Source organism: Aquarana catesbeiana, linkage group LG08 (genome assembly GCF_042186555.1).
Source record: "Aquarana catesbeiana isolate 2022-GZ linkage group LG08, ASM4218655v1, whole genome shotgun sequence".
Lineage (NCBI taxonomy): Eukaryota > Metazoa > Chordata > Amphibia > Anura > Ranidae > Aquarana > Aquarana catesbeiana.
This window is the reverse complement of record NC_133331.1, coordinates 24,183,091-24,208,923: the sequence shown is the minus strand read 5'-3', so window position 1 is coordinate 24,208,923 and position 25,833 is coordinate 24,183,091. Positions and strand designations below refer to the sequence as shown.

The following is a 25,833-nucleotide window of genomic DNA, read 5'->3' as shown; positions in this document are numbered from 1 at the left end:
TGGGCTGCGGACCAAAAAATTGTCTGAACGCATCGGTCAGACGGCCACCTTCTCCACCGCTCCTTCTTTGACTGACCGAAGCCTCAGCAACATGTTGTCCAGAAACAGGAGTTTGTAACCTCCCAGTCTCTGGGAACGCATTGCACAGACTTTTTGCAAGGCCTCCCGAAGATGTTTCATCCTCTGTTCCCTCTGCGATGGCAAGATAAGGTCCGCAACCTTACCCTTGTAATGTGGAGCAAGGAGGGTTGCCAGCCAGTATTGGTCCTTCTCCTTGATACCACGAATACGGGGATCCTTACGCAGGCTTAGCAGGATCAGGGAGGCCATGCAGCATAGGTTTGCTGAGGCATTCAGTCCGGAGTCCTCTGGGTCACTAAGGACAACATGGTCCGCAGCCACCTCCTCCCAGCCACGTACAAGTCCATGTGTTTCTTGGGACTGATCCCTTAAAGACTGCTGCTGATGCTGAGTGCCAGGCTCCACCTCCATACTGACACAATCTTCTTCCTCATCCTCCTCCTCGTCCTCTTCCTGTATGATCGGCAGGCATGCAGGAACACTGTCTGGATAAAGGGGGCCTTGAGAGCTAAGGAAGTCCTCCTCTTCCTGCCTCTGTTCTGCCTCAAGTGCCCTGTCCATTATTCCACGCAGCGTGTGCTCCAACAGGTGAACAAGGGGGACAGTGTCACTGATGCATGCACTGTCACTGCTCACCATCCTCGTGGCCTCCTCAAATGGTGACAGGACAGTGCATGCATCCCTGATCATGGCCCACTGGCGTGGGGAAAAAAAAAACAAGCTCCCCTGACCCTGTCCTGGTGCCATAGTCGCACGGGTACTCATTGATGGCCCTCTGCTGCGTGTGCAGCCGCTGCAGCATGGCCAATGTTGAGTTCCACCTGGTGGGCATGCCACAGATTAGGCGGTTCTTAGGCAGGTTAAACTCCTTTTGGAGGTCCGCCAGCCGAGCACTGGCATTACATGACCGGTGGAAATGCACACAGACTTTACTGGCCTGCCTCAGGACATCCTGTAAGCCCGGGTACCTGCCCAAGAACCGCTGCGTGAGCCAAACAGGGCACATGGGTCAGTTGTCCCTGTCGGAGGATGGAGAGGAGGTTGGTGTCATTGCCGCAAACCACCATTCCTGACTTCAGTTGGTGTGGCGTCAACCACCTCTGAACCTGCCCCTGCAGAGCTGACAGAATCTCTGCCTAAGTGTGGCTCCTGTCCCCCAAGCACACCAGCTCAAGCACCGCATGGCATCTTTTGGCCTGCGTACTTGTGTAGCCCCTTAAATGGCTACGGAGCACCGCTGGTTCCGAGGAAAAAGCACAGGAAGAGGCCATGGAGGAAGAAGAAGAGGAGGGGGTGGAGGAGAGAGGTGTCACAATCATTAGTAGTGGCATTTTGGAGGCGTGGTGGCGGAACAACCTCCAACACTACTGCATCTTGTCCTGCATCCTTCCCAGCTGCCAGCAGAGTCACCCAATGCGCCATGAAACTTAGGTAACGTCCCAGTCCATGCCTGCTGGACCATGAGTCAGCGGTAATATGCACCTTACCGCTGACCGCCCTGTCCAGCGAGGCATGGACATTGCCTTCCACATGGCGGTAGAGAGCCGGAATCGCCTGCCGTGAGAAAAAGTGGCGTTTGGGTACCTGCCACTGAGGAACCGCACATTCCACAAACTCACGGAAGGGGGCAGAGTCTACCAACTGAAAAGGAAGCAGTTGAAGTGCTAGCAATTTTGCCAAGCTAGCATTCAACCGCTGGGCATGTGGATGGCTGGGAGCAAACTTCTTTCGGTGGTGCAGCAGCTGGGGCAGGGAAATTTGCCTGGTACAATCTGACGTTGGTGTACCAAAAGCAGATTGCCCACAAGTACTTGGCTGTGACACACCTAATTCTACACCTTCATTCCTCTCAGTGCAGGTCTCAGAGAGGACTGAAGGTATAGTGGGGTTGGAGATCTCAGCTGATGAGGAGCAAGGAGAGGTCCTCTTTGTTCTTTGGTGTGGGTCTTTTAGATACGCTTGCCAACGAACTGCATGGCAGGTCAACATATGTCTGGTCAAGCATGTGGTACCCAAGCAGGAGATGTTTTGGCCACGCGAGATACGCTTGAGACATATGTTGCAAATAGCAGCGGTGCGATCTGATGCACTCGTCTCAAAAAAGGCCCACACCAAAGAACTTTTTGAATAACGAGCAGAGACTTCAGCGCCCTGCACATGTGGAGCTTTGGAGTGTGTGCAGTCAATGTGCTGCCCTTAGGCTGGTCCCTGGAGGGCATCCTGCCTCGTTGGTGATGTGCCGCCTCCTCCTCCTCCTCCTCTCTCCTATCAGGCACCCACGTTCAGTCAGTGACCTCATCATCCCCTCCCTCCTCATCACTGGAGCAAATCTGGCAGTATGCTGCAGCAGGGGGAGCATGACTGCCAGATTGCTGTCCTTCTTGGGCACCCCCTCTGTCCATGCTCATGTTACTGCCTTCATCAAGCTCAGTATCATCATCAGAGCCTTCCAAACGCTGAGCATCCTCCTGGAGCATGTACCCAACACTGTGGTCAAACAGTTCGAGGGACTCCTCAGGAGGACATGGTGGGGCTATGGAAGGAGACACTGATGACATTGAGCAGAGGGAAGAGGCCGCTGTTTTGCCAGACAAAGTACCCTGAGCATGGGTGAGAGAGGATGAGGAGGATGAGGACGGCTTGGTCATCCACTCGACCAAGTCTTCCGCATGTTGCGGCTCAACACGGCCAGCTGCCGAAAAAAAGGCCAAGCGTGTCCCACGGCCACGTGCTGATGAGGATGCACCGTCTCCACGAACATCACTAGACACAGAGCCTGCTTGCCCTCTCTTATTGGCTTGAGACTGTCTGCTTCTCCTTCTTGGCCTTCCAGACATACTAATGGTCTGTAGCTGCACTAAGCTGGGATATATATATATATATATATATATATATATATATATATATATATATATATGTACTGATACTGCAGCTAGCAAAATCAACTGCCTGCCTAGAGTATGAGAACACCACCAACCTTCTACAGGTAGCTTTAGCTGAACACTGGGCAGAGCTTGCAAAAAACTAACTTGTAGCTTTAGATGAACACTGTGCAGAGGTCTCACTATACTAACTTGTAGTTTTAGCTGAACACTGTGAGCAGGACGCACTGCACTAACTTGTAGCTTTAGATGAACACTGTGCAGAGGTCTCACTACACTAACTTGTAGTTTCAGCTGAACACTGAGCAGGATGCACTGCACTAACTTGTAGCTTTAGATGAACACTGTGCAGAGGTCTCACTACACTAACTTGTAGTTTCAGCTGAACACTGAGCAGGATGCACTGCACTAACTTGTAGCTTTAGATGAACACTGTGCAGAGGTCTCACTATACTAACTTGTAGTTTTAGCTGAACACTGTGAGCAGGACGCACTGCACTAACTTGTAGCTTTAGATGAACACTGTGCAGAGGTCTCACTACACTAACTTGTAGTTTAGGCTGAACACTGTGAGCAGGACGCACTGCACTAACTTGTAGCTTTAGATGAACACTGTGCAGAGGTCTCACTACACTAACTTGTAGTTTCAGCTGAACACTGAGCAGGATGCACTGCACTAACTTGTAGCTTTAGATGAACACTGTGCAGAGGTCTCACTGCACTAACTTGTAGTTTAGGCTGAACACTGTGAGCAGAACGCACTGCACTAACTTGTAGCTTTAGATGAACACTGTGCAGAGGTCTCACTACACTAACTTGTAGTTTTAGCTGAACACTGTGAGCAGGACGCACTGCACTAACTTGTAGCTTTAGATGAACACTGTGCAGAGGTCTCACTACACTAACTTGTAGTTTTAGCTGAACACTGTGAGCAGGACGCACTGCACTAACTTGTAGCTTTAGATGAACACTGTGCAGAGGTCTCATTACACTAACTTGTAGTTTTAGCTGAACACTGTGAGCAGGACGCACTGCACTAACTTGTAGCTTTAGATAAACACTGTGCAGAGGTCTCACTATACTAACTTGTAGTTTTAGCTGAACACTGTGAGCAGGACGCACTGCACTAACTTGTAGCTTTAGATGAACACTGTGCAGAGGTCTCACTACACTAACTTGTAGTTTCAGCTGAACACTGAGCAGGATGCACTGCACTAACTTGTAGCTTTAGATGAACACTGTGCAGAGGTCTCACTATACTAACTTGTAGTTTTAGCTGAACACTGTGAGCAGGACGCACTGCACTAACTTGTAGCTTTAGATGAACACTGTGCAGAGGTCTCACTACACTAACTTGTAGTTTTAGCTGAACACTGTGAGCAGGATGCACTGCACTAACTTGTAGCTTTAGATGAACACTGTGCAGAGGTCTCACTATACTAACTTGTAGTTTTAGCTGAACACTGTGAGCAGGACGCACTGCACTAACTTGTAGCTTTAGATGAACACTGTGCAGAGGTCTCACTACACTAACTTGTAGTTTAGGCTGAACACTGTGAGCAGGACGCACTGCACTAACTTGTAGCTTTAGATGAACACTGTGCAGAGGTCTCACTACACTAACTTGTAGTTTCAGCTGAACACTGAGCAGGATGCACTGCACTAACTTGTAGCTTTAGATGAACACTGCGCAGAGGTCTCACTGCACTAACTTGTAGTTTAGGCTGAACACTGTGAGCAGGACGCACTGCACTAACTTGTAGCTTTAGATGAACACTGTGCAGAGGTCTCACTACACTAACTTGTAGTTTTAGCTGAACACTGTGAGCAGGACGCACTGCACTAACTTGTAGCTTTAGATGAACACTGTGCAGAGGTCTCACTACACTAACTTGTAGTTTTAGCTGAACACTGTGAGCAGGACGCACTGCACTAACTTGTAGCTTTAGATGAACACTGTGCAGAGGTCTCATTACACTAACTTGTAGTTTTAGCTGAACACTGTGAGCAGGACGCACTGCACTAACTTGTAGCTTTAGATGAACACTGTGCAGAGGTCTCACTACACTAACTTGTAGTTTTAGCTGAACACTGTGAGCAGGACGCACTGCACTAACTTGTAGCTTTAGATGAACACTGTGCAGAGGTCTCATTACACTAACTTGTAGTTTTAGCTGAACACTGTGAGCAGGACGCACTGCACTAACTTGTAGCTTTAGATGAACACTGTGCAGAGCTTGCAAAAAAATAACTTGTAGGTTTAGCTGAACACTGTGAGCAGGATGCACCACACTAACTTGTAGTTTTAGCTGAACACTGTGAGCAGGACGCACTGCACTAACTGTAAATAGTCTAGCTGCCTGACTGTGGTACTAATAGGATCAAAAGAACACCAGCAATTTTCTTCAGGTAGCTGTAAATACTGTAACAAGACAAGCCTGCCTGTCAGTAAGAAGATAACAGGAACGGATCTAGCTAAACTGAATACAGTGTATATATATATATGCAACACCTGGGATGCATATATATACACAATACACTGTAAGTGCAGCTAACTCACTGATTGTCCTGCCTAATCTATCTAACTCAAATGAAATGACACTGTCTTTCTGTCTATCTATCTCTCTTTCAACGCCGGAACACACACTACACAGGGCCGCCATGCAGGCGGCCTTATTTAGTGTGGGGTGTGTTCTAAACCCCCTGAGCCATAATTGGCCAAAGCCACCCTGGCTTTGGCCAATTACAACTCTCTCTACTGACGGCGCTGTGATTGGCCAAGCATGCGGGTCATAGTGCATGCTTGGCCAATCATCAGCCAGCAATGCACTGTGATGCCGCAGTGAATTATGGGCCGTGATGCGCCACACGAATTTGGCGCGAACGGCCCATAAAGTTCGGAACTTTAAAAAAACAAGCTCCCCTGACCCTGTCCTGGTGCCATAGTCACACAGGTACTCATTGATGGCCCTCTGCTGCGTGTGCAGCCGCTGCAGCATGGCCAACGTTGAGTTCCACCTGGTGGGCATGTCACAGAGTAGGCGGTTCTTGGGCAGGTTAAACTCCTTTTGGAGGTCTGCCAGCCGAGCACTGGCATTATATGACTGGCGGAAATGCACACAGACTTTCCTGGCCTGCCTCAGGACATCCTATAAGCCCGGGTACCTGCCCAAGAACCGCTGCACCACCAAGTTAAGGATGTGAGCCAAACAGGGTAAACGGGTCATTTGTCCCTGTCGGAGGGCAGAGAGGAGGTTGGTGCCATTGTTGCAAACCACCATTCCTGCCTTAAGTTGGCATGGCATCAACCGCCTCTGAACCTGCCACTGCAGAGATGACAGAACCTCTGCCCCAGTGTTGCTCCTGTCCCCCAAGCACACCAGCTCAAGCACCGCATGGAATCTTTTGGCCTGCATACTTGCGTAGCCCCTTGAATGGTTACTGAGCACCGCTGGTTCCAAGGACAAAGCCCAGGAAGAGGCCATGGAGGAGGAAGAAGAGGAGGGGGTGGAGGAGAGAGGTGTGTCCAGCTCAAGCACCGCATGGCATCTTTTGGCCTGCATACTTGCATAGCCCCTTAAATGGCTACGGAGCACCGCTGGTTCTGAGGACAAAGCCCAGGAAGAGGCCATGGAGGAGGAAGAAGAGGAGGGGGTGGAGGAGAGAGGTGTGTCACAATCATTAGTAGTGGCATTTTGGAGGCGTGGTGGTGGAACAACCTCCAACACTACTGCACCTTGTCCTGCATCCTTCCCAGCTGCCAGCAGAGTCACCCAATGCGCCGTGAAACTTAGGTAATGTCCCTGTCCATGCCTGCTGGACCATGAGTCAGCGGTAATATGCACCTTACCGCTGACCGCCCTGTCCAGTGAGGCATGGACATTGCCTTCCACATGCCGGTAGAGAGCCGGAATCGCCTTCCGTGAGAAAAAGTGGCATTTGGGTACCTGCCACTGAGGAACCGCACATTCCACAAACTCACGGAAGGGGGCAGAGTCTACCAACTGAAAAGGCAGCAGTTGAAGTTCTAGCAATTTTGCCAAGCTAGCATTCAACCGCTGGACATGTGGATGGCTGGGAGCAAACTTCTTTCGGCGGTGCAGCAGCTGGGGCAGGATAATTTGCCTGGTACAACAATCCGACGTCGGTGTACCAAAAGCAGATTGCCCACAAGTAATTGGCTGTGACACACCCAATTCTACACCTTCATTCCTCTCAGTGCAGGTCTCAGAGAGGACTGAAGGTATAGTGGGGTTGGAGATCTCAGCTGATGAGGAGCAAGGAGAGGTCCTCTTTGTTCTTTGGTGTGGGTCTTTTAGATATGCTTGCCAACGAACTGCATGGCAGGTCAACATATGTCTGGTCAAGCATGTGGTGCCCAAGTGGGAGATGTTTTGGCCACGCGAGATACGCTTGAGACATATGTTGCAAATAGCAGTGGTGCGATCTGATGCACTCGTCTCAAAAAAGGCCCACACCAAAGAACTTTTGGAATAACACGCAGAGACTGCAGCGCCCTGCACATGCAGAGCTTTGGGGTGTGATGCAGTCAGTGTGCTGCCCTTAGGCTGGCCCCTGGAGGGCATCCTGCCTCGTTGGTGATGTGCCTCCTCCTTCTCCTCCTTACTCCTATCAGGCAACCATGTTGAGTCAGTGACCTCATCATCCCCTCCCTCCTCATCACTGGAGCAAACCTGGCAGTATGCTGCAGCAGGGGGAGCATGACTGCCAGATTGCTGTCCTTCTTGGGCACCCCCTCTGTCCGTGCTCACGTTACTGCCTTCATCTAGCTCAGTACCATCATCAGAGCCTTCTAAACGCTGGGCATCCTCCTGGAGCATGTACCCAACACTGTGGTCAAACAGTTCAAGGGACTCCTCAGGAGGACACGGTGGGGCTAGGGAAGGAGTCACTGATGCCATTGAGCCGAGGGAAGAGGCTGTAGCTGCTTTGCCAGACAAAGTACCCTGAGCATGGGTGAGAGAGGATGAGGAGGATGAGGACGGATTGGTCATCCACTCAACCAAGTCTTCCGCATTTTGCGGCTCAACACGGCCAGCTGCCGAAAAAAAGGCCAAGCGTGTCCCACGGCCACATGCTGATGAGGATGCACCGTCCCCCCGACCAGCACTGTTACCTCTAGACACAGAGCGTGCTTGCCCTCTTTTATTGGCTTGTGACTGTCTGATTCTCCTTGTTGGCCTTCTAGACATACTAATGGCCTGTAGCTGCACTAAGCTGGGATATATATATATATATATATATGTATATATATATATATATATATATATATATATATATATATATATATATATATGTATATATATATATATGTACTGATACTGCAGCTAGCAAAATCAACTGCCTGCCTGTAGTATGAGAACACCACCAACCTTCTACAGGTAGCTTTAGCTGAACACTGTGCAGAGCTCGCAAAAAACTAACTTGTAGCTTATTTCACTGCCTGCGGTAGTGATAGGATCAGGAAAACACCACCAACCTTCTACAGGTAGTTTTAGGTGAACACTGTGCAGAGTTTGCAAAAAACAAACTTGTAGCTTATTTAGCTGCCTGCGGTGGTGATAGGATCAGAAAAACACCCCCAACCTTCTTACAGGTAGCTTTAGCTGAACACTGTGCAGAGCTCGCAAAAAACTAACTTGTAGTTTTAGCTGAACACTGTGAGGAGGACGCACTACACTAACTTGTAGCTTTAGCTGAACACTGTGCAGAGGTTGCACTACACTAACTTGTAGTTTTAGCTGAACACTGTTCACAGGATGCACTACACTAACTTGTAGCTTTAGCTGAACACTGTGCAGAGGTCGCACTACACTAACTTGTAGCTTTAGCTGAACACTGTGCAGAGGTTGCACTACACTAACTTGTAGTTTTAGCTAAACACTGTTCAGAGGATGCACTACACTAACTTGTAGCTTTAGCTGAACACTGTGCAGAGGTCGCACTACACTAACTTGTAGCTTTAGCTGAATACTGTGCAGAGGTTGCACTACACTAACTTGTAGTTTTAGCTGAACACTGTTCAGAGGACGCACTACACTAACTTGTAGTTTTAGCCGAACACTATTCAGAGGACACACTACACTAACTTGTAGCTTTAGCTGAACACTGTGAGGAGGATGCACTACCCTAACTTGTAGTGGCAGGCGGCCTTATATAGTGTGGGGTGTGTTTTAAACCCCCTGAGCCATAATTGGCCAAAGCCACCTTGACTTTGGCCAATTGCAGCTCTCTCTACTGACGGCGCTGTGATTGGCCAAGCATGCGGGTCATAGTGCATGCTTGGCCAATCATCAGCCAGCAATGCACTGCGATGCCGCAGTGAATTATGGGCCGTGACGCGCCACACGAATTTGGCACAAACGGCCCATATCATTCGCAATTCGGCGAACGGGCGAACAGACGATGTTCGAGTCGAACATGGGTTCGACTAGAACACGAAGCTCATCCCTATTCACTAACAACCAAATTTGAAAGAAAAAAAAAAAAAATTCAATACCTAAAATTGATTATTATCTAGTTAGTTAGTTATTCTTTCAAATTTTTGGATTTTCTTTCTTACTTTCGAATTTACGAATTTTCGACTTTACAAATTTCGACCATAACAAATGATCCGAAAAACTAAAAGGATAAAAAAAACAAAAAAACGAATGAAACTAAAACATAGAAATTTTTCGGCAGTACACATGTCTAGTTTACATCCGCTTTGAATAAAATAATAATGTCTGAAGGAAATCTAGGCACAGAAGGCAGTGTTAAATTAAAGTGTAAAGGATCGTTTGTTTTTGTTTTTTTAAATAACAAACATATCATACTTACCTCCACTGAGCGGCTCATTTTGCACAGAGTGGCCCCCGATCCTCGACTTCTGGGGTCCGGCGGCAGCTCTCGCGGCTCCTCCCTGCATCAGATACCCACCTAGGAGCTCTCCCGAGAGGGTTACCTTGCGGGCGTGCTCCCGAGTCCAGCATTTGCGTCCACAGACACGCCCCCACGCCTGCGTCTTTGGATTTGATTGACAGCAGAGGGAGGCAATGGCTGCTATCAATCTATCCAATCAAGAGCCGGGACCTCATGGAGAGAGGGACAGCGCATCCCCGCCAAAGAGATGAAGGTGCTCAGTTAAGTAAAATGGTAGGGGCTGGGGGGGGGTGACTGCCAGGTGTTTTTTCACCTTAATGCATAGGATTCATTAAGGTGAAGAAACACAAAGGTTTACAACTCCTTTAATATAAAATGTTTTTCAGGTGTCCCAGTTGACCACAATAGCCAGGGAAAAAAAAACCCCTAAAGGAATAAAGGGAAAAAAAGGTTACTATGCGCAACCAAATCAGTTCAGAGGATATGTAGTGTAGTCCTCCACCTCCAATATGTAGTTCCCCAATAATATACATATAGCTGCATACAATATACTCACCAACCTGTTTTTATTTTTTTTCAGCTTCACAACCTGAACTAGGTAATAGAAGAAAACTCATACCCAATGTGGGGACAGTAGAAGAGAAAGAAAAGGAGAAGGTTCGGACATATTTTCCTGAGACCTGGCTATGGGAACTTGTAGCAGTAGGGTGAGTCTCAGCTTGTACATTCAGTATAAAAAGAGGAGATAATTTAAAGTGGAAATGCAGCCAACACATGTTTTGTCCAATAAAAAAGAAGGGTTAGATTGTCTGTTAGGTGCTTTCTGTGTCCTTATTTGGAGGATTCACTCTCATTTTCTGTAATGGTGAAATGTTACGGTTTTCACGAGATTTTGTCTCAATCTCAGACACATCCATACTTTGGGGCACCGTTGACTGTTTGGAAACCTGTAAATTATAGAAGATGGGTAAAACATTCCCACAAACCATTACATTTACCATGGATGTTATAATGACTGGAGGGGTTGCAAGCTTAAACTTGCATGAGATAATCGTCCCGAGCAGATTTTGTGTGCATAGGTGTGCGCAGCCTATTGCATTAGGGTGTGCAGCCCAAAGCTCAAACACACATGCACATGTGTGTGTGTGTATATATATATATATATATATATATATATATATATATATATATATATATATATCTATCTATATATATCTATCAGCGTATAACACGCACCCCAATTTAAGAGGGAAGTTTCAGGAAAAATTACTTTTTTTTTAAATAAACCACTTTGAAGCAAAATATTGGTCAGTGATCATAAATGCAGCCTGATTAGTGCCCATCTGCAGCTTCATTGCAGCCTAATCTGCACCCATCTGCAGTCGGATCTGTGCTCTTCTGCAGCCTGTTCTGCGCCCATCTGCAGCCTGATTTGTGCCCATCTGCAGCCTGATCTGTGCCCATCTGCAGCTTCAGTGCAGCCTGATCTGCGCCCATCTGCAGCCTGATCTGCACCCATCTGCAGCCTGCTCTGCGCCCATCTGCAGTCTGATCTGCACCCATCTGTAGCCTGATCTGTGCCCATCTGCAGCCTGATCTGTGCCCATCTGCAGCCTGATCTGCGCCCATCTGCAGCTTGATCTGCGCCCATCTGCAACCTGATCTGCACCTATCTGCAATCTGATTTGTGCCCATCTGCAGCCTGATTTGTGCCCATCTGCAGCCTGATCTGTGCCCATCTGCAGCCTAATCTGCGCCCATCTCCCCAATGAATGCAGTTGACCATCTCTCCTCGCAGGAAATCACCGAGCCGTCATCTACTGTTTACTCGGCTCTCAGTCGACAGTCACATACAGAGTCCCGCCTCTGCCATCAGCATTGGACCGGTTCCTGTGATAGACAGAAAACTGGTCCAATGCCGGTGGCGGAGGCGAAACTGTGTGTGTGACGTGCGAGCCGAATGGAGAGGAGATGATGGCTCAGTAATTTCCAGCGGCACTCGCCCCCCTCCTTCCCCTCCTAGGTACTCTGTCAGCGTATAAAACTCAGCCGTGATTTTCCCCCTATTTTCAGGGGAAAAAATGTGTGTTATACGCCGATAAATATGGTATATATATATATATATATATATATATATATATATATATATATACATATATATATATCACACACACTCTTATAAATAAATGTAAACAAACATTTTAAAATGTATTAAAACATGGATGGTGTCAGTAGGGCAGAGATTGGTGTCAGTCAGTAGAGCAGTGGATGGTGTCAGTAGGGCATAGCACAATGTCAGTAGTTTTTTTTTATTATTTATTATTATTATTATTATTATTATTATTATTATTATTATTATTGTATTATTTATAATCTTTTTACAATTTTTTAATATAATTTTTTTACAAAATCACTTTTTATTATTTATTTTATTACAATTATTTTAGGAGCCACGTTGGGGGGAGGGGGTTTGGTGAAATATCAGGGGTCTGAACAGATTTCTCACTTTTGGCTCGGGCAGCATGGGGATTAGGCTGTGCCCAGGCACATCGGGCACACCCTGTGCGCACGCCTATGCTTGTGTGTGTATAAAGAATTTTGTAGGTTGGAAAGACATAAAATTCACCAGAAGAACAAATATTTTGGTACTGTGCAGTTAAAAAAAAATATTTACAGCTAAAGTCCAAATATGATCTTTATTACATAGTAACAGTATATTGGTCCAGCTGGGAACCAATGTAAGTAGGTATATTGCACACCCGATGGAACACTGGGGAAGATGACCATCACTGTAGTAATTGGTGTTTCTTCAGTGATCGCCGCTCTCTTCCTGGTTCTGTGCCGAGCAGCTGCCCCACCGCACACTGATCACAGGAGGTTGCTTGCTTGGCACTACCACTGTTCTGTCAAATTAGTAGACATGTTTTTGTTCTGAATTTTAAAATGTTAAATTACAATAGTGACGAATTTAAACAAATCCAAAATAACGGGAAAAAAAATTCGGACGAAATTCGAATTCGAATCATTTTCGAATTTCCAAAAAGAATAAAATAGAATAAACTTGAATTTGAATACATAAGAAAATAATAGAATAGTAAATAATAGAATAGACTATGTAGAAAAATAATGCTGCGCTAAAGTGTGTTGTGACAATCAATAAGTAAATCAAAAATAAAAAACAAAAAAAATATATATATATATATATATACAAAAATATAACAAAATATCATAAAGAGATAATAAGGCAGAAAAATGCCGTGCCTACTATGTTAAATAACCCTATTCGGGTAAATTAATAATAATGCATCACCACTAAACAATCTATTAGTGGATACAAATATGGATAACAAATACACAGTAAAGTGCAAAGTGCATAAACAATAATGTAAATCTATATACAAATATATTAAAGTGCATAAAACTCAAAAAGTGCTCAGTGTCCAGCATATAGTGTGATCATTAATCTTTTAAAATGCCCCAGAATGATCAGTGCAATCCTGTAAATCGAATCACATAAGTGTATATGATAAGTGTCCCAAGATGCAGATCCAGCATGCTTAAAGTGTTCCTTTGTGCTGCAAATTCATGCTCCAGTGCTCTGCAGTGACCCCCCAAGAACTGCACTCACCTCAGAGCGTGTGACCCAGCTATTACACTAAGCCAAAACACGCCTTCGAGCCTTCCCATGGCTCAATGCTGATCAGCTGATGCACGGCTCCAATGCAGCTCCACAAACGTAATATGTGATAAAAAGAGAGAACTCAATAGTATCATAACGTTTAAAAGGTTTATTGTATAAAAACACTCCCTGCAAAGGGGTACTCACAATTCAAAGGTGCGTCAGTGAACCAATCTATACATAGACCTCAGACAATACAGCAGTAACGGGGGTAAGGTATGCGTCTCATCCTGAGTAGAACTCACAGATCCTTGCTCCGTCCTGGCCCCATCCCTACGCGTGTTCGACACAGGGATCACGTGTCTTCATCGGGGGATGAATATATATATATATATATATATATATATATATATATATATATATATCATTAAATAGAAAAGAATAGAATTAAAAAAACAATAGAATAGAATAGAAACAATATAACAATTTTCCAAAATTCAAATAGAATCAATTCAAATTTGAATAGAATAGAAAAGAATAGGGTAGAATAGAATATAAAATAACACAATAGTATAGAAAAAACAACAGAATGGAATAGAATGAATATAACTATCTTCCTATTCTAATCTATGCTTTTCAATTCCATTTTATTCTATTCTATTCCATTCTATTCTCTTCTTTTATTTTCTATCCTATTTTGTTCTGTTTTACTCTATTATACTCTATTCTTTTATTTTCTGTTATATTCTTTTCTATTCTATTCAGTTTTTTTTCTATTCTACGCCTTTATTTTCTATTCTATTTTATACTCTTTGGAAATTCGAAAATGACTTGAATTTAAAAACTATTCAAAATTGATTTGAAAGCTTTTCGAATCAATCCAGATTTGGACTTGAAAATTTGAATCGATTTGAATACGAATGAACAAAACGGATTCCGAAAATGAATTAAACAGATTAAATGAATTAAACAACTAATTTATGTAAATAACGAATTGAAACAAAACAAAACAATTTTTTTTTCGTTCTGCACATGCCTAGAAATTAGCCAACTCGTCAAAAACTCCAACCACATCACCTCTGGTTTACTTAAACCAGAAGTGATTGGAGATTTTGACGAATTGCTGTTTGGACACAACACCGGCAACCGAATACAGTCTGGTACAGGAAGATTTAGCTGTTTTGACAGCACGGTGGCTAACGAGGACAAAGTTGTCACCACCTCGGAGGCAGCCATTTTGTTGGTTAGAATCGGATCTCATACTATCGTGCACCAGACCGGAGTTGTGTCCAAACAGCAGTACGTCAAAATCTCCAATTACTGATGGTTTAACCGGGAGTTAAGTAGTTGGAGTTTCTGACGAGTTGGATATTTTGACAGAACATCGCCATTCACAAAACACCCTGTATATTCTCAGTGAATACAAGGCATTCTCTGATTGAACAAGACGGTGATTTTGATGTCACCACTCCTCCTCTCCACCTCGTCCAATGAGAGCATGCCTTATTATTGAAAAAAAAAAAAAAACACTAGCTGTTCTGTAAGGCTACTTTCACAATGAGGCGTGCGGGCGCTGGCGGTACAGAGGCGCTAAATATAGCGCCCCTTTACCGTCATTCTAGCGGCGCTAGCGGGGCGGTTTTAACCTGGAGTTTAACCTGGAGTTGATCTTTAACCGCTTCAGCCCTGGAAGGATTTACCCCCCTTCCTGACCAGAGCACTTTTTGCGATTCGGCACTGCGTCGCTTTAACTGACAATTGCGCAGTCGTGCGATGTTGGACCCAAACAAAATTGACGTCCTTTTTTTCCACAAATAGAGCTTTCTCTTGGTGGTATTTGATAAGCTCTGTGGTTTTTATTATTTGCGCTATAAACAAAAAAAGAGAGCCAATTTTGAAAAAAACGCATTATCTTTTACTTTTTGCTATAATAAATGTCCACCAAAAATATATATAAAAAACTTTTTTTTCCTCAGTTTAGGCCGATATGTATTCATATACATATGTTTGGTAAAAAAAAATCGCAATAAGTGTATATTGATTTGTTTGCGCAAAATTTATAGCGTCTATAAAATAGGGGATAGTTTTATGGCATTTTTATTATTATTATTCTTTTATTAGTAATTCTGGTGATTTGTGATTTTTATCGGGACTGCGACATTATGGCAGACACGTCGGACAATTGTGACACATTTTTGGAACTATTGGCATTTTTACAGCGATCAGTGTTCTAAAAATGCATTGATCACTGTAAAAATGTCACTGGCAGTGAAGGGTTTAACCACTAGGGGGCAATCAAGGGGTTAATGTTTTCCCTATTGTGTGTTCTAACTGAAGGGGGAGGGGACTGTGTAGGGGAGATGACAGATCACTGTTCATACTCTGTATGAACAGACAATCTGTCTCTTCTCCCCACAGAGAACCAGAAACTGTGTGTTTACACACATAGATCCCGGTTCTCCATGTGCCCCGAGCGGTCGTGGGAGCTCGGCGGTGATCGCCACCACCAGGCACTCACATAGGCTCCTTGGGCGAGCAGGGGGCGTGCACGCGTGCCTCCGGCTGCACACATGCGCCCCCTAGTGGTCACAGGGTGAAGCAATGTTACATAACATCGAGTCGCCCAGCCGTACCATTCTGCCGCAGTACAACTGTGGCAGATGGTCGGCAAGTGGTTAAAGGAGAGGTTTTGGGTACATAAAAAACAAACACACATACTCACCTCTTTGCGGCAGCATCTGTATGATGCTGTAGCTGTTTCACTTCGGCCCATATGGCCACCGATCGCTCAGTTCTTAGTCTGATCAGAGCACTCTGCTCATTCAGCATTCACTGGAATGTTGGGCAGAAGAGGGGATGGGAGCAGCTGGCTTTGGCTCTTATTCGTGTGCTGAGAGCCAGAGCCAGCTGTCAGCCGGGCGGCTGGGCGGATTCCTTCCAGAGCCTGGAGCTGATACTAGTATCGGTATCGGTGGTGATACTAAGTATTTACACAAATATCAGTACTCATGCAAATGCACCGATACCAGAAAACGATACTCTCAGGCTCAGTTCTTTGAGCTGTCAGTGGGTCTCCCCTGTTGACAGCTAAAGTGTTAAAGAAGTCCGGTAATTGGAGCTGTGAAAAAAAAAGCAGCCGGCAATGTTTATTAACAACATTGCTCTGTCACTGAAACACTAAAATAAAAAGAAACATTGTCTCTTTTTGTATCTTTCAGTTTCTTCATCTGCAGATCAAAGGGATGAACAAATGTTCCTCTGTTTAACTGCTTATTAACCCTTAATTTTCTCTAATCAGCCTTAATTATTTCCCTATTCTCCTCCTTTTAATTATTATTTTCCTGCTTTTTTTATTTTCACGTCTATTTTATAAACGATAAACAATTAAAACTTTTTTTTTTTGTTTGCTTTGTTAGTGAATATTCTTGCACATATATATTAACATATATTTACACATTTCACATTGAAAAAGCGCAAAATTAAAAACAAAAATCAATTTATTTCATTTGTAAATAACTTTTCAATGCTTTGTACCATTGCTGACAGCTGAAGTGAAAACAAAAAAGTTGCGGTAGGTATCGGTAATTGATATTGGCGAGTACTAAAAAAGAAGTATCGAAGGGGGCGTGTCCGGACCTGCTGCTGGAAGGACGTATGTGAGCTGAGCTCCTCTTGGTTCACACCAATCTATATCCATCCGTTGCCTTATACAGTGCCCCCGCAGCCACAGCAGCCAGGCCTGCTCTGACTGGACCGACTGACTTGTGGAACCGGGGAGGCCGCGGAGAATCATCCGGCACCCTGCCTCGGTGCCCTGCGGCCTGGCAGCCTGACGCGGCCTGCGGGCTGAATTACAGACACTCTGGGTCACAGTGAGTAAGACCATCCACTGTCAGGTCCCTGGGGGGAGTTAGACCACCCGATCATCCCTTTCTCTACCCCCGTGGGTGCCCCAGTGATTGCAAATGGCCATGTTTATTGATTCGGTGGCCTCCTACTAGGACAGACCGAGGCTTTGGCCTACTTCTGGAGCCGGCGGCCATCTTGGGACTCTCATATACACCCAGAAGCCATCCCCTCTGTCCCTTCAGCTGCATAGTTACTCGCAAGGGGCTGGGGACTGCAGGATCTGCTTCTTTCACCCCAGACTGTCAGGAGGGGGAGGTAGAGATGTAATAAGGGGGATCTGAGGATCTAAATGGAGCACAATAATACCCCGAGAGAGTTGCTGCCTAAATAAGCTCCTGCCTGCTCACCAAGACCTCCATACAGCAGTATTAGCAATATAAAGCACTGGAGGTAAGCCTGCATGTTTGATCACTAAAACCTCTGCGTACCTCATGGGCAAAATTGGCCAACAGCAACGAAACTACAAACCACTAATTGTGCCACGAGAAGAACCAACAATGGAGCGTTATGTTACTAGACCACAGCTAGCTTCCTCTAATTCCTCCGTGAACCCTTTCGCCTTACTGGATCCCTCCCTGGATTCAGAAGAAGCCGCAAACTCTTCTCTGACTAGCTCGCAAAACCCTGCAACCACTCTTTCACCCTTGAATATGACTCTCACCCCTGACATTCTGGACTCCAAGCTGCAACTTTTACTTCAACAGATTACGTCCAATGTTTCGGCTGAGGTAAGCAAACTAGCTGCTGAATTGAGAGGGGAAATAACCCAAATTGGAGATCGCACAGACACTCTGGAGAATAAATTCGACAAAATGATAAATTATGTACAAGCGATCGAGGAGGAAAATCATAACTTATGCCTTTCCGTATCTCAACTCCAATTACAGCAAGAAGACTTGGAGAACAGAGAAAGACGACAAAACCTACGATTCAGAGGGATTCCGGAAACAGTGTGCGACTCTGAACTCCGACCTTACCTTTTGAGCCTTTTTAATAACTTGGCTCCCTTAGTTGTGGACATAGATTGGCGATTGGACAAGGCTCATAGGTCCCTGGGCCCAAAACCTCCAGCTGGAGCCAGACCCAGGGATGTTGTGGTACGGTTTCACTACTTTGAAAGTAAAGAGGCACTAACCCTGGCAACCCACAATAAATCCCAAATTACGTACAAAGGCGCCAAGCTGCAGATCTTTAGTGACCTTTCTCCCATCACTCTCGCTAAACGGAGGAATCTGCGCCCCTTCACCTCACATTTACAACAACACAAGATACCATATTACTGGGGATTCCCTTTCCGTCTAGCTGTATCCAAAGATGGAGCCCAATATTCTTTGTGTGATTTGCAAGAGGCTGAGGCCTTCTTGAAAAGTCTGGGACTCCCCCCTTTACCGGAAGAAGATAATATTCCTCCCAACACACAGGCCCGATTGCCTCCAACTACACCTACTCGCATCTGGACTCCTGTTCGGGGCAAATCAAAGAAGCATCTTTCTACTCCTCAACACCTGAGATCTTCTAAGCAACCCCCTTGAGTACCCCCCTGAACGCTCTTATTTTTGGTTCTATTTTTCCCTGCCTTTAGCATTTCCGTTTCTTCTCAGAGTTTCGGACAAAATTTTTTTTTTCTTTCTAGACGAAACAATGTTGCTGTCTTGGTTCCTTCAGTTTTTGTATCTGCCTCGCTCATCCCTTGAGATACATTTACTAAAGGTTTTTGGAAATTTTAAGTGTCAAACATACTTGTTATATTTGTTAACCTTGCTTTCTCCTAAGGACTTACAGGTTTTTTTTTTTCAAAATCTTTTTGTCCTATTTTTGTCTTTTCCGCTACCAAATGCATAAGGTGAGCGGCGGTCCCTCTCTCATCTCCTCAAGCAGAATTGCCAGATGGAGGTCCTTTCACGTCCCCACCAGGCCCTGGTCTACGCCCAGGGCTCCCTGAGAAACTGTTTTTTCTCAGGTCTACAGAATTTTGAATTTTTTTTTCCATTTTTTCTTTTGATTTTTCTTTTTTGTTTTTCTTTTTTTTACAGTTCCTGTGCATATCTAATGATGTGTTCCATAGTTTGAGACCCCACGGTCATTATCATTTTACTCTAAAGGAAAAAGAACTTGGAGTGTGTTTTTCAATAATTAGAGATGGGAAAACGTTTATTATTATAATTAATTGTAAACTGCAATGTGTATACTCCTATTTTCATGTTACTTCCAGGTTTATAGCACTAGATGTTTTTCCACTAGCCTTCCTAGATAGATCACAGTCATGGTTCTAAAAATTATGTCCTATAATGTAAAAGGCCTGGGCTCCATTGGTAAACGCTGGATAGCCCTGAAAGATTTCAGGGCCTCGGGCGCAGACGTAGTGATGATCCAGGAGACCCATTTTCGGGCAGGAGGATCATTAAAATTTGCCTCCAGGTTTTTTCCCATCTCCTATCTCGCCTCTGATTCTACGGGCAAGGCAGGAGTGGCAATCTTGATCAGGAAAGCATGTCCTGTCAAGGTTCGGAGGTCACATGTAGATCCTCATGAGAGATTTCTTATTCTAGATTGTGAATACATGTCTAACTCTTTTACACTGGTTAATTTATACGCCCCAAACACGGGCCAGATTGAGTTCCTCAACAAACTCTTTGATACTCCCCAATATTGCTCACAACCATTTATGGTGGTTGGTGGGGACTTCAATCTGGTCATGTCTCCCAATAGGGACAAACGCTTTTTAGCACTACCCCACCTAAAAGAATATTGTCTCAAGCCAATGCATTCCGTAAATGTATTAGATCATACAGATTATGCGACTCATGGAGGATAAAACATCCCTCTGTCAAGCAATTTACGTTTTACTCACCAGCTCAAAAAAGGTACTCCCGTCTTGATCATTTTTTTATCTCGGCTCCACTTATTCCCTATGTAGTTGAGTCAGACATTTCCCCTATTACATGGTCGGATCACGCACCCATTACACTAGAACTCATGTTATCCCAGACTTATACTAAATCCTGTCACTGGCGTTTTAATGACCACCTTTTGCAGTCTGAAGTATCCCGATCTATCCTAGCAAATAGCTTGAAAGATTATTTTATACTCAACTCCGGATCGGTATCTCAGGTTTCTACGTTGTGGGAGGCACATAAGGCTGTTTTCCAAGGTGCGTGTATAGCTGAGGGCTCTCGACTGAAGAGAGATAGAAACAGTTTATTGCAGTCCTTAATGTCCGCTCTAGTAACTGCTGAACGGAGGCTTTTGGGTGGTCCCACGGTGCAGAAACTATGTAAAGTCATTCACCTTAGAGAACAAATTAAATCAACAAAACTTGACAAAACAGCTAGGTCCATGCTGTGGACGAAGCAGAAATTCTACGAATTCTCAAATAAGCCCCACCGGATGTTAGTCAATAAGTTATGCCCTCGTCCGTTCAATTCCTTGCCTGATTTCCTTTTGCAGACAGATGGATCTAGAACACATTGCCCTCATGAGATGTCCAAAATTTTTGGTAACTTCTATAACAAACTGTATAATTGCCTGACTCCGGAGAACCATTTTGATTTTACGCAGGTAAATTTCGAGTGCTTTTTTTCCAATATAAAATTACCAAAATTATCTAAAACGGACCTGGAGAGTTTAAATGCAACAGTGTCAGCTGAAGAACTACTAGCTATAATTAAAAAACTACCATTACACAAATCCCCTGGCCCAGATGGATTGCCCTACTCCTACTACAAATCTTTTTTTGACATTCTATCTCCTCATATGTTAGCCTTATACGATTCCCTTCTTAAGGGAACTCCCCCACATTCTCAGTTTTCCCACTCGTTCATTTTGGTTATCCCTAAACCTGGAAAAGATCCCTCTGTCCCAGATAACTATAGACCCATAGCCCTCCTAAATTCGGATTACAAGATATTTACTAAAATACTCGCTACCCGACTCTCCGCATTTATTCCCAAACTGATACACAGGGATCAAGTGGGTTTTGTTCTTGGTAGACACGCAGGAGATAACACCCGACGTATGATAGACCTAATAGACCTTTTAGATAGAACCTCACGTTCGGCACTGATCTTGAGCCTAGATGCGCAGAAAGCTTTTGACAGGCTAATTTGGCCCTACATGTTTGCTACTTTAAAAGTATATGGCTTTGATGGTCCTTTTTTAAAAGCTTTGGAGGTCTTGTACTCAAATGTTTCAGCGCAGGTGCAAATGTCGTCCTTCCTGTCTCCTAGTTTCCCCATAACAAATGGAACTCGTCAGGGTTGCCCCCTATCACCGCTGCTTTTCATTCTGTGCCTAGAACCCCTAGCTGAGTCTATCCGCGTAAATCCAGATATTCGTGGGGTGGTGATGAGACAGGGGGAATATAAATTATCATTATTTGCGGACGACATTCTGTTAACTATCACCAACCCGCTGATATCCCTTCCCTCATTACATAAATTATTGACTTCTTTTAGTGCTATTTCCGGTTATAAAGTCAACAATTCTAAAACTGAAGCCCTTCCTATACACATTCCAATGCTATTATTATCCCAACTTAAAGAATCATACCCTTATAAATGGTGTAGTACCTCTCTTAAATATTTGGGTATTCTACTCACCCCTCACTACTCCTCCCTTTATAGCACTAACTTCCCTCCTCTTATATTGGATATAAATAAGTCCCTGTCATCCTGGACCAAATATCCCTTGTCTCTATTGGGCAGAGTTAATGTGCTAAAAATGTCTATCTTACCCAAGCTACTTTATTACTTCGAAACTCTCCCAGTAGCTGTACCCGCCTCACAATTAAAAACACTTCAAAGATCCTTTTTAAAATTTATATGGAATGGCGGTGCTCACCGCATAGCAAGCTCCGTGATGTTCTCCATTAGGTCCAGAGGAGGTCTGGGAGCCCCGGACATCACTAAATACTACCATGCAACACACTTAAGGGCCATCACCTCTTGGACTTCCTTAAAGGCACCTAACCAATGGTCCGCCGTTGAGAAGGGGGTACTTTATCCGGTCCATCCGAGCTCCTTGGTCTGGGGCGCTCCCCCTGTTTTAGAACCTATCTATAAACGTCAGTGTACTGGCCCAATGGCACTAACTTTAACCATTTGGCGCAATTGCCTCAAACGTTATCCTCTCATGTCCCCCTGCTCCCCTCTTGTAAATGTACTACTTAATCCCCTCATTCCAGATAGTATGTCCCTGGGCAGGATCTTTTCATGGATAAATGTACATCTCTTCCAGCTGCTGAACCTAGTTCATCCCATAATGAGGAAGCTACATCCCTTTGACGTTTTAAGAGAGAAATTTGATTTACCATCACATTCTTTCCACTTCTACTTACAGGTTAGACATTTTTTTCATTCTAAATTGCCAACCCTGACCCTGGATAAACCAACTACCTTTGAGCACTTGTGCGCTCAAGGCCCCAATCAATTGCACCTAATTTCAGGTATCTATCGTATCCTCCATGAGCCGACCCCAATTTCGGAAACATTACATAATTACATGCGCAAGTGTTTTCAGTTGGTGGGCCGTCCTGTCACAATACAAATGTGGGATAGGATCTGGCCCTCTACCTTTAAATCTTCTAAATGTGTCACTCAGAGGGAGACAACCATCAAGATTCTCATGTTTTGGTACAGAACTCCTGATGTAATCCATAAGTATGATCCTTCAGTTTCACAGCTCTGTTGGCGGTGTGGATCTGATATAGGCTCACTATTCCATATCTTCTGACAATGTTCCTTGATACAAGCTTTTTGGAATGATGTTCATTTGCTTATACAAAAGGTAACTGGGGTGTCTCTTCCGTTGGATCCTTTGAATTACCTTTTGGGTCATCCCCCCCCCCGGGGGTAGCAAAAAAGACAAACAAACTGATATCCTATATAATGCTAGCCGCCAGGAGGATTATCCCATTTTTCTGGTTATCCAATACACCTCCCCCATGGTCCGGGTTTCTACATTTAGTGGCTGAGATTCGGACAATGGAGTTCTTGATGGCTTCGGTACATGACTGCACCCCCCAATTCAATAAAATATGGGAACCATGGGATCTTTCGGAATTCGGGACCCCCATACTACCAAATATGCTCTATTCCTAACATAATTTAATTCTACGTTTCCTGTGTATATACTCTGAACTACCCACAGGATTTTGGTTACTTTCCTGCAGTATGCTTATCGCATCCATCATAAAGATTTAATTTAATACATATATGTGCCTTATGTATGTGAACACTCTTTTATCACTTATACTTGTTTGTTTTTTTGTTTTTGTTTTCATTATGTTTGTTTATAATGCACTTTTGTTGATAGTGCAATGTACACCCTGATACAATTTTGTACCTATTCTTTGATACTTCAATAAAAAATACAATTAAAAAAAAAAAAAAAAAAGAAATATCGGTAATTGTACTCGTCGTAGAAAAAATCGTATCGGTGCATCCCTAGTGGCAACCCTACTGGAGCAGCTCTGTGACATCAGCTGACACTGGGCCACAGCCTGCTATAAGCTGACCCTGGGTCAAAGGCGAGCATAAGTAAGTGCACTCCTGTGCAAAAAAAAAAAAAAAAGTTTTGGCCTACTTCTCTTTTAAACTCTACAACACAAATGTAATATATTGAAACTTACCAGTCCTTGAATTTGGTGGTCCAATTTGTTTTCTTCTTTCTGGCTAAAAACATTTTCTGCAAGTCCAGAAAGTACCTATTGACCTTGACAGAATTGCAGTGTCACTGTAACTTCCTGCGCACCCATCGTTGATCTCAAACAGTTGCAAGCCTTCCCAGTTCAGTTCTGTGAACTACAGAACACCTCTCCCTATGTAATAGAGATGGGGAGAGCAGGATGATCATGTTCTCCAAATCAGGAGAGGAGCATAGGGTGACAACATTGTTCTTCTATGTGGAGAATCAGCTGAAAATAAAGGGTAAGAAGCTTGAAAAAAAAAAAAAAAAAAAAACGAATGCAGCCACCACAAGGACTGATAATAGGCAATTTATTAAATTTTTGTTTTTTGGGTTTATCTCTATATTGGTGCTCATTTTAACCTATTAAAAGCAAAAGTTGGTGATTATTTTTTTTTTACAATTGGCTACAGTGCCTTGAAAAAGTATTCATACCCCTTGGAATTTTCTACATTTTGTCATGTTACAACCAAAAAGGTAAATGTATTTTATTGGGATGTTATGTGATAGACCAACACAAAGTGGCACACAATTGTGAAGTGTAAGGAAAATGATAATTGGTTTTCCAAATTTTTTACAAATAAATATGTGAAAAATGTGGAGTACATTTGTATGGCGCCCCCCTGAGTCAATACTTTTGTAGAACCACCTTTCTCTGCAGATACAGCTGCAAGTCTTTTTGGGGATGCCTCTACCAGCTTTTCACATCTAGAGAGGGACATTTTTACCCATTCTTCTTTGCAAAATAGCTCAAGTTCTGTCAGATTGGATGAAGAGCTTCTGTGAACAGCAATTTGCCACAGATTCTCAAATGGATTTAGGTCTAGACTTTGACTGGGCCATTCTAACACATGAATATGCTTTGATCTAAACCATTCCATTGTAGCTCTGGCTGTATGTTTAGGGTCGTTGTCCTGCTGGAAGGTGAACCTCCGCCCCAGTCTTAAGTCTTTTGCTGACTCTAACAGGTTTTCTTCTAAGATTGTCCTGTATTTGGCTCCATCCATCTTCCCATCAATTCTGACCAGCTTCCCTGTCCCTGCTGAAGAAAAGCATCCCCACAACATGATGCTGCCACCACCATGTTTCACGGTGGGGATGGTGTGATCAGGGTGATGTGCAGTGTTAGTTTTCCGCCTCACATAGCGTTTTGCTTTTAGGCCAAATAGTTAAATTTTAGTCTCATCTGACCAGAGCACCTTCTTCCACATGTTTGTGTCCCTGCATGGCTTCTCACAAACTGCAAACAGGACTTCTTATGGCTTTCTTTCAACAATGTCTTTCTTCTTCCCACTCTTTCTTAAAAGCAGGATTTGTGGAGTGCACGACTGATAGTTGTCCTGTGGACAGGTTCTCCCACCTGAGCTGTGGATCTCTGCAGCTCCTCCAGTGTTACCATGGGCCTCTTGGCTGCTTCTATGATTAATGCTCTACTTGCCCAGGCATGTCTTGGTAGGACTGCAGTTGTGCAATACTCTTTCCAGTTTCCGATGATGGATTGAACAGTGCTGCGTAAGATGTTCAAAGCTTGGGATTTTTTTTTATAACCTAACCCTGCTTTAAACTTCTCCACAACTTTATCCCTGACCTGTCTGGTGTGTTCCTTGGCCTCCATGATGCTGTTTGTTAACTAACGTTCTCTAAAAACCTCAGAGGGCTTCACAGAACAGCTGTATTTATCCTGAGATTAAATTACACACAGGTGGACTCTATTTACTAACTAGGTGACTTCTGAAGGCAATTGGTTCCACTAGATTTTAGTTATGGGTTATTAGA

General features: G+C 44.2%; 1 protein-coding gene across 1 annotated transcript in view; it reads left to right on the top strand.

Moving 5' to 3' along the window:
* The window catches only part of LOC141105640 (alpha-2-macroglobulin-like), a 182,647-nt gene that overhangs the window by 86,565 nt on the left and 70,249 nt on the right, over positions 1 to 25,833 (top strand). The window contains exon 18 of the mRNA XM_073595611.1: positions 10,426 to 10,552. Within this exon, the coding sequence (XP_073451712.1) occupies positions 10,426 to 10,552 (127 nt within the window). The remainder of the gene's footprint in view (positions 1 to 10,425; positions 10,553 to 25,833) is intronic.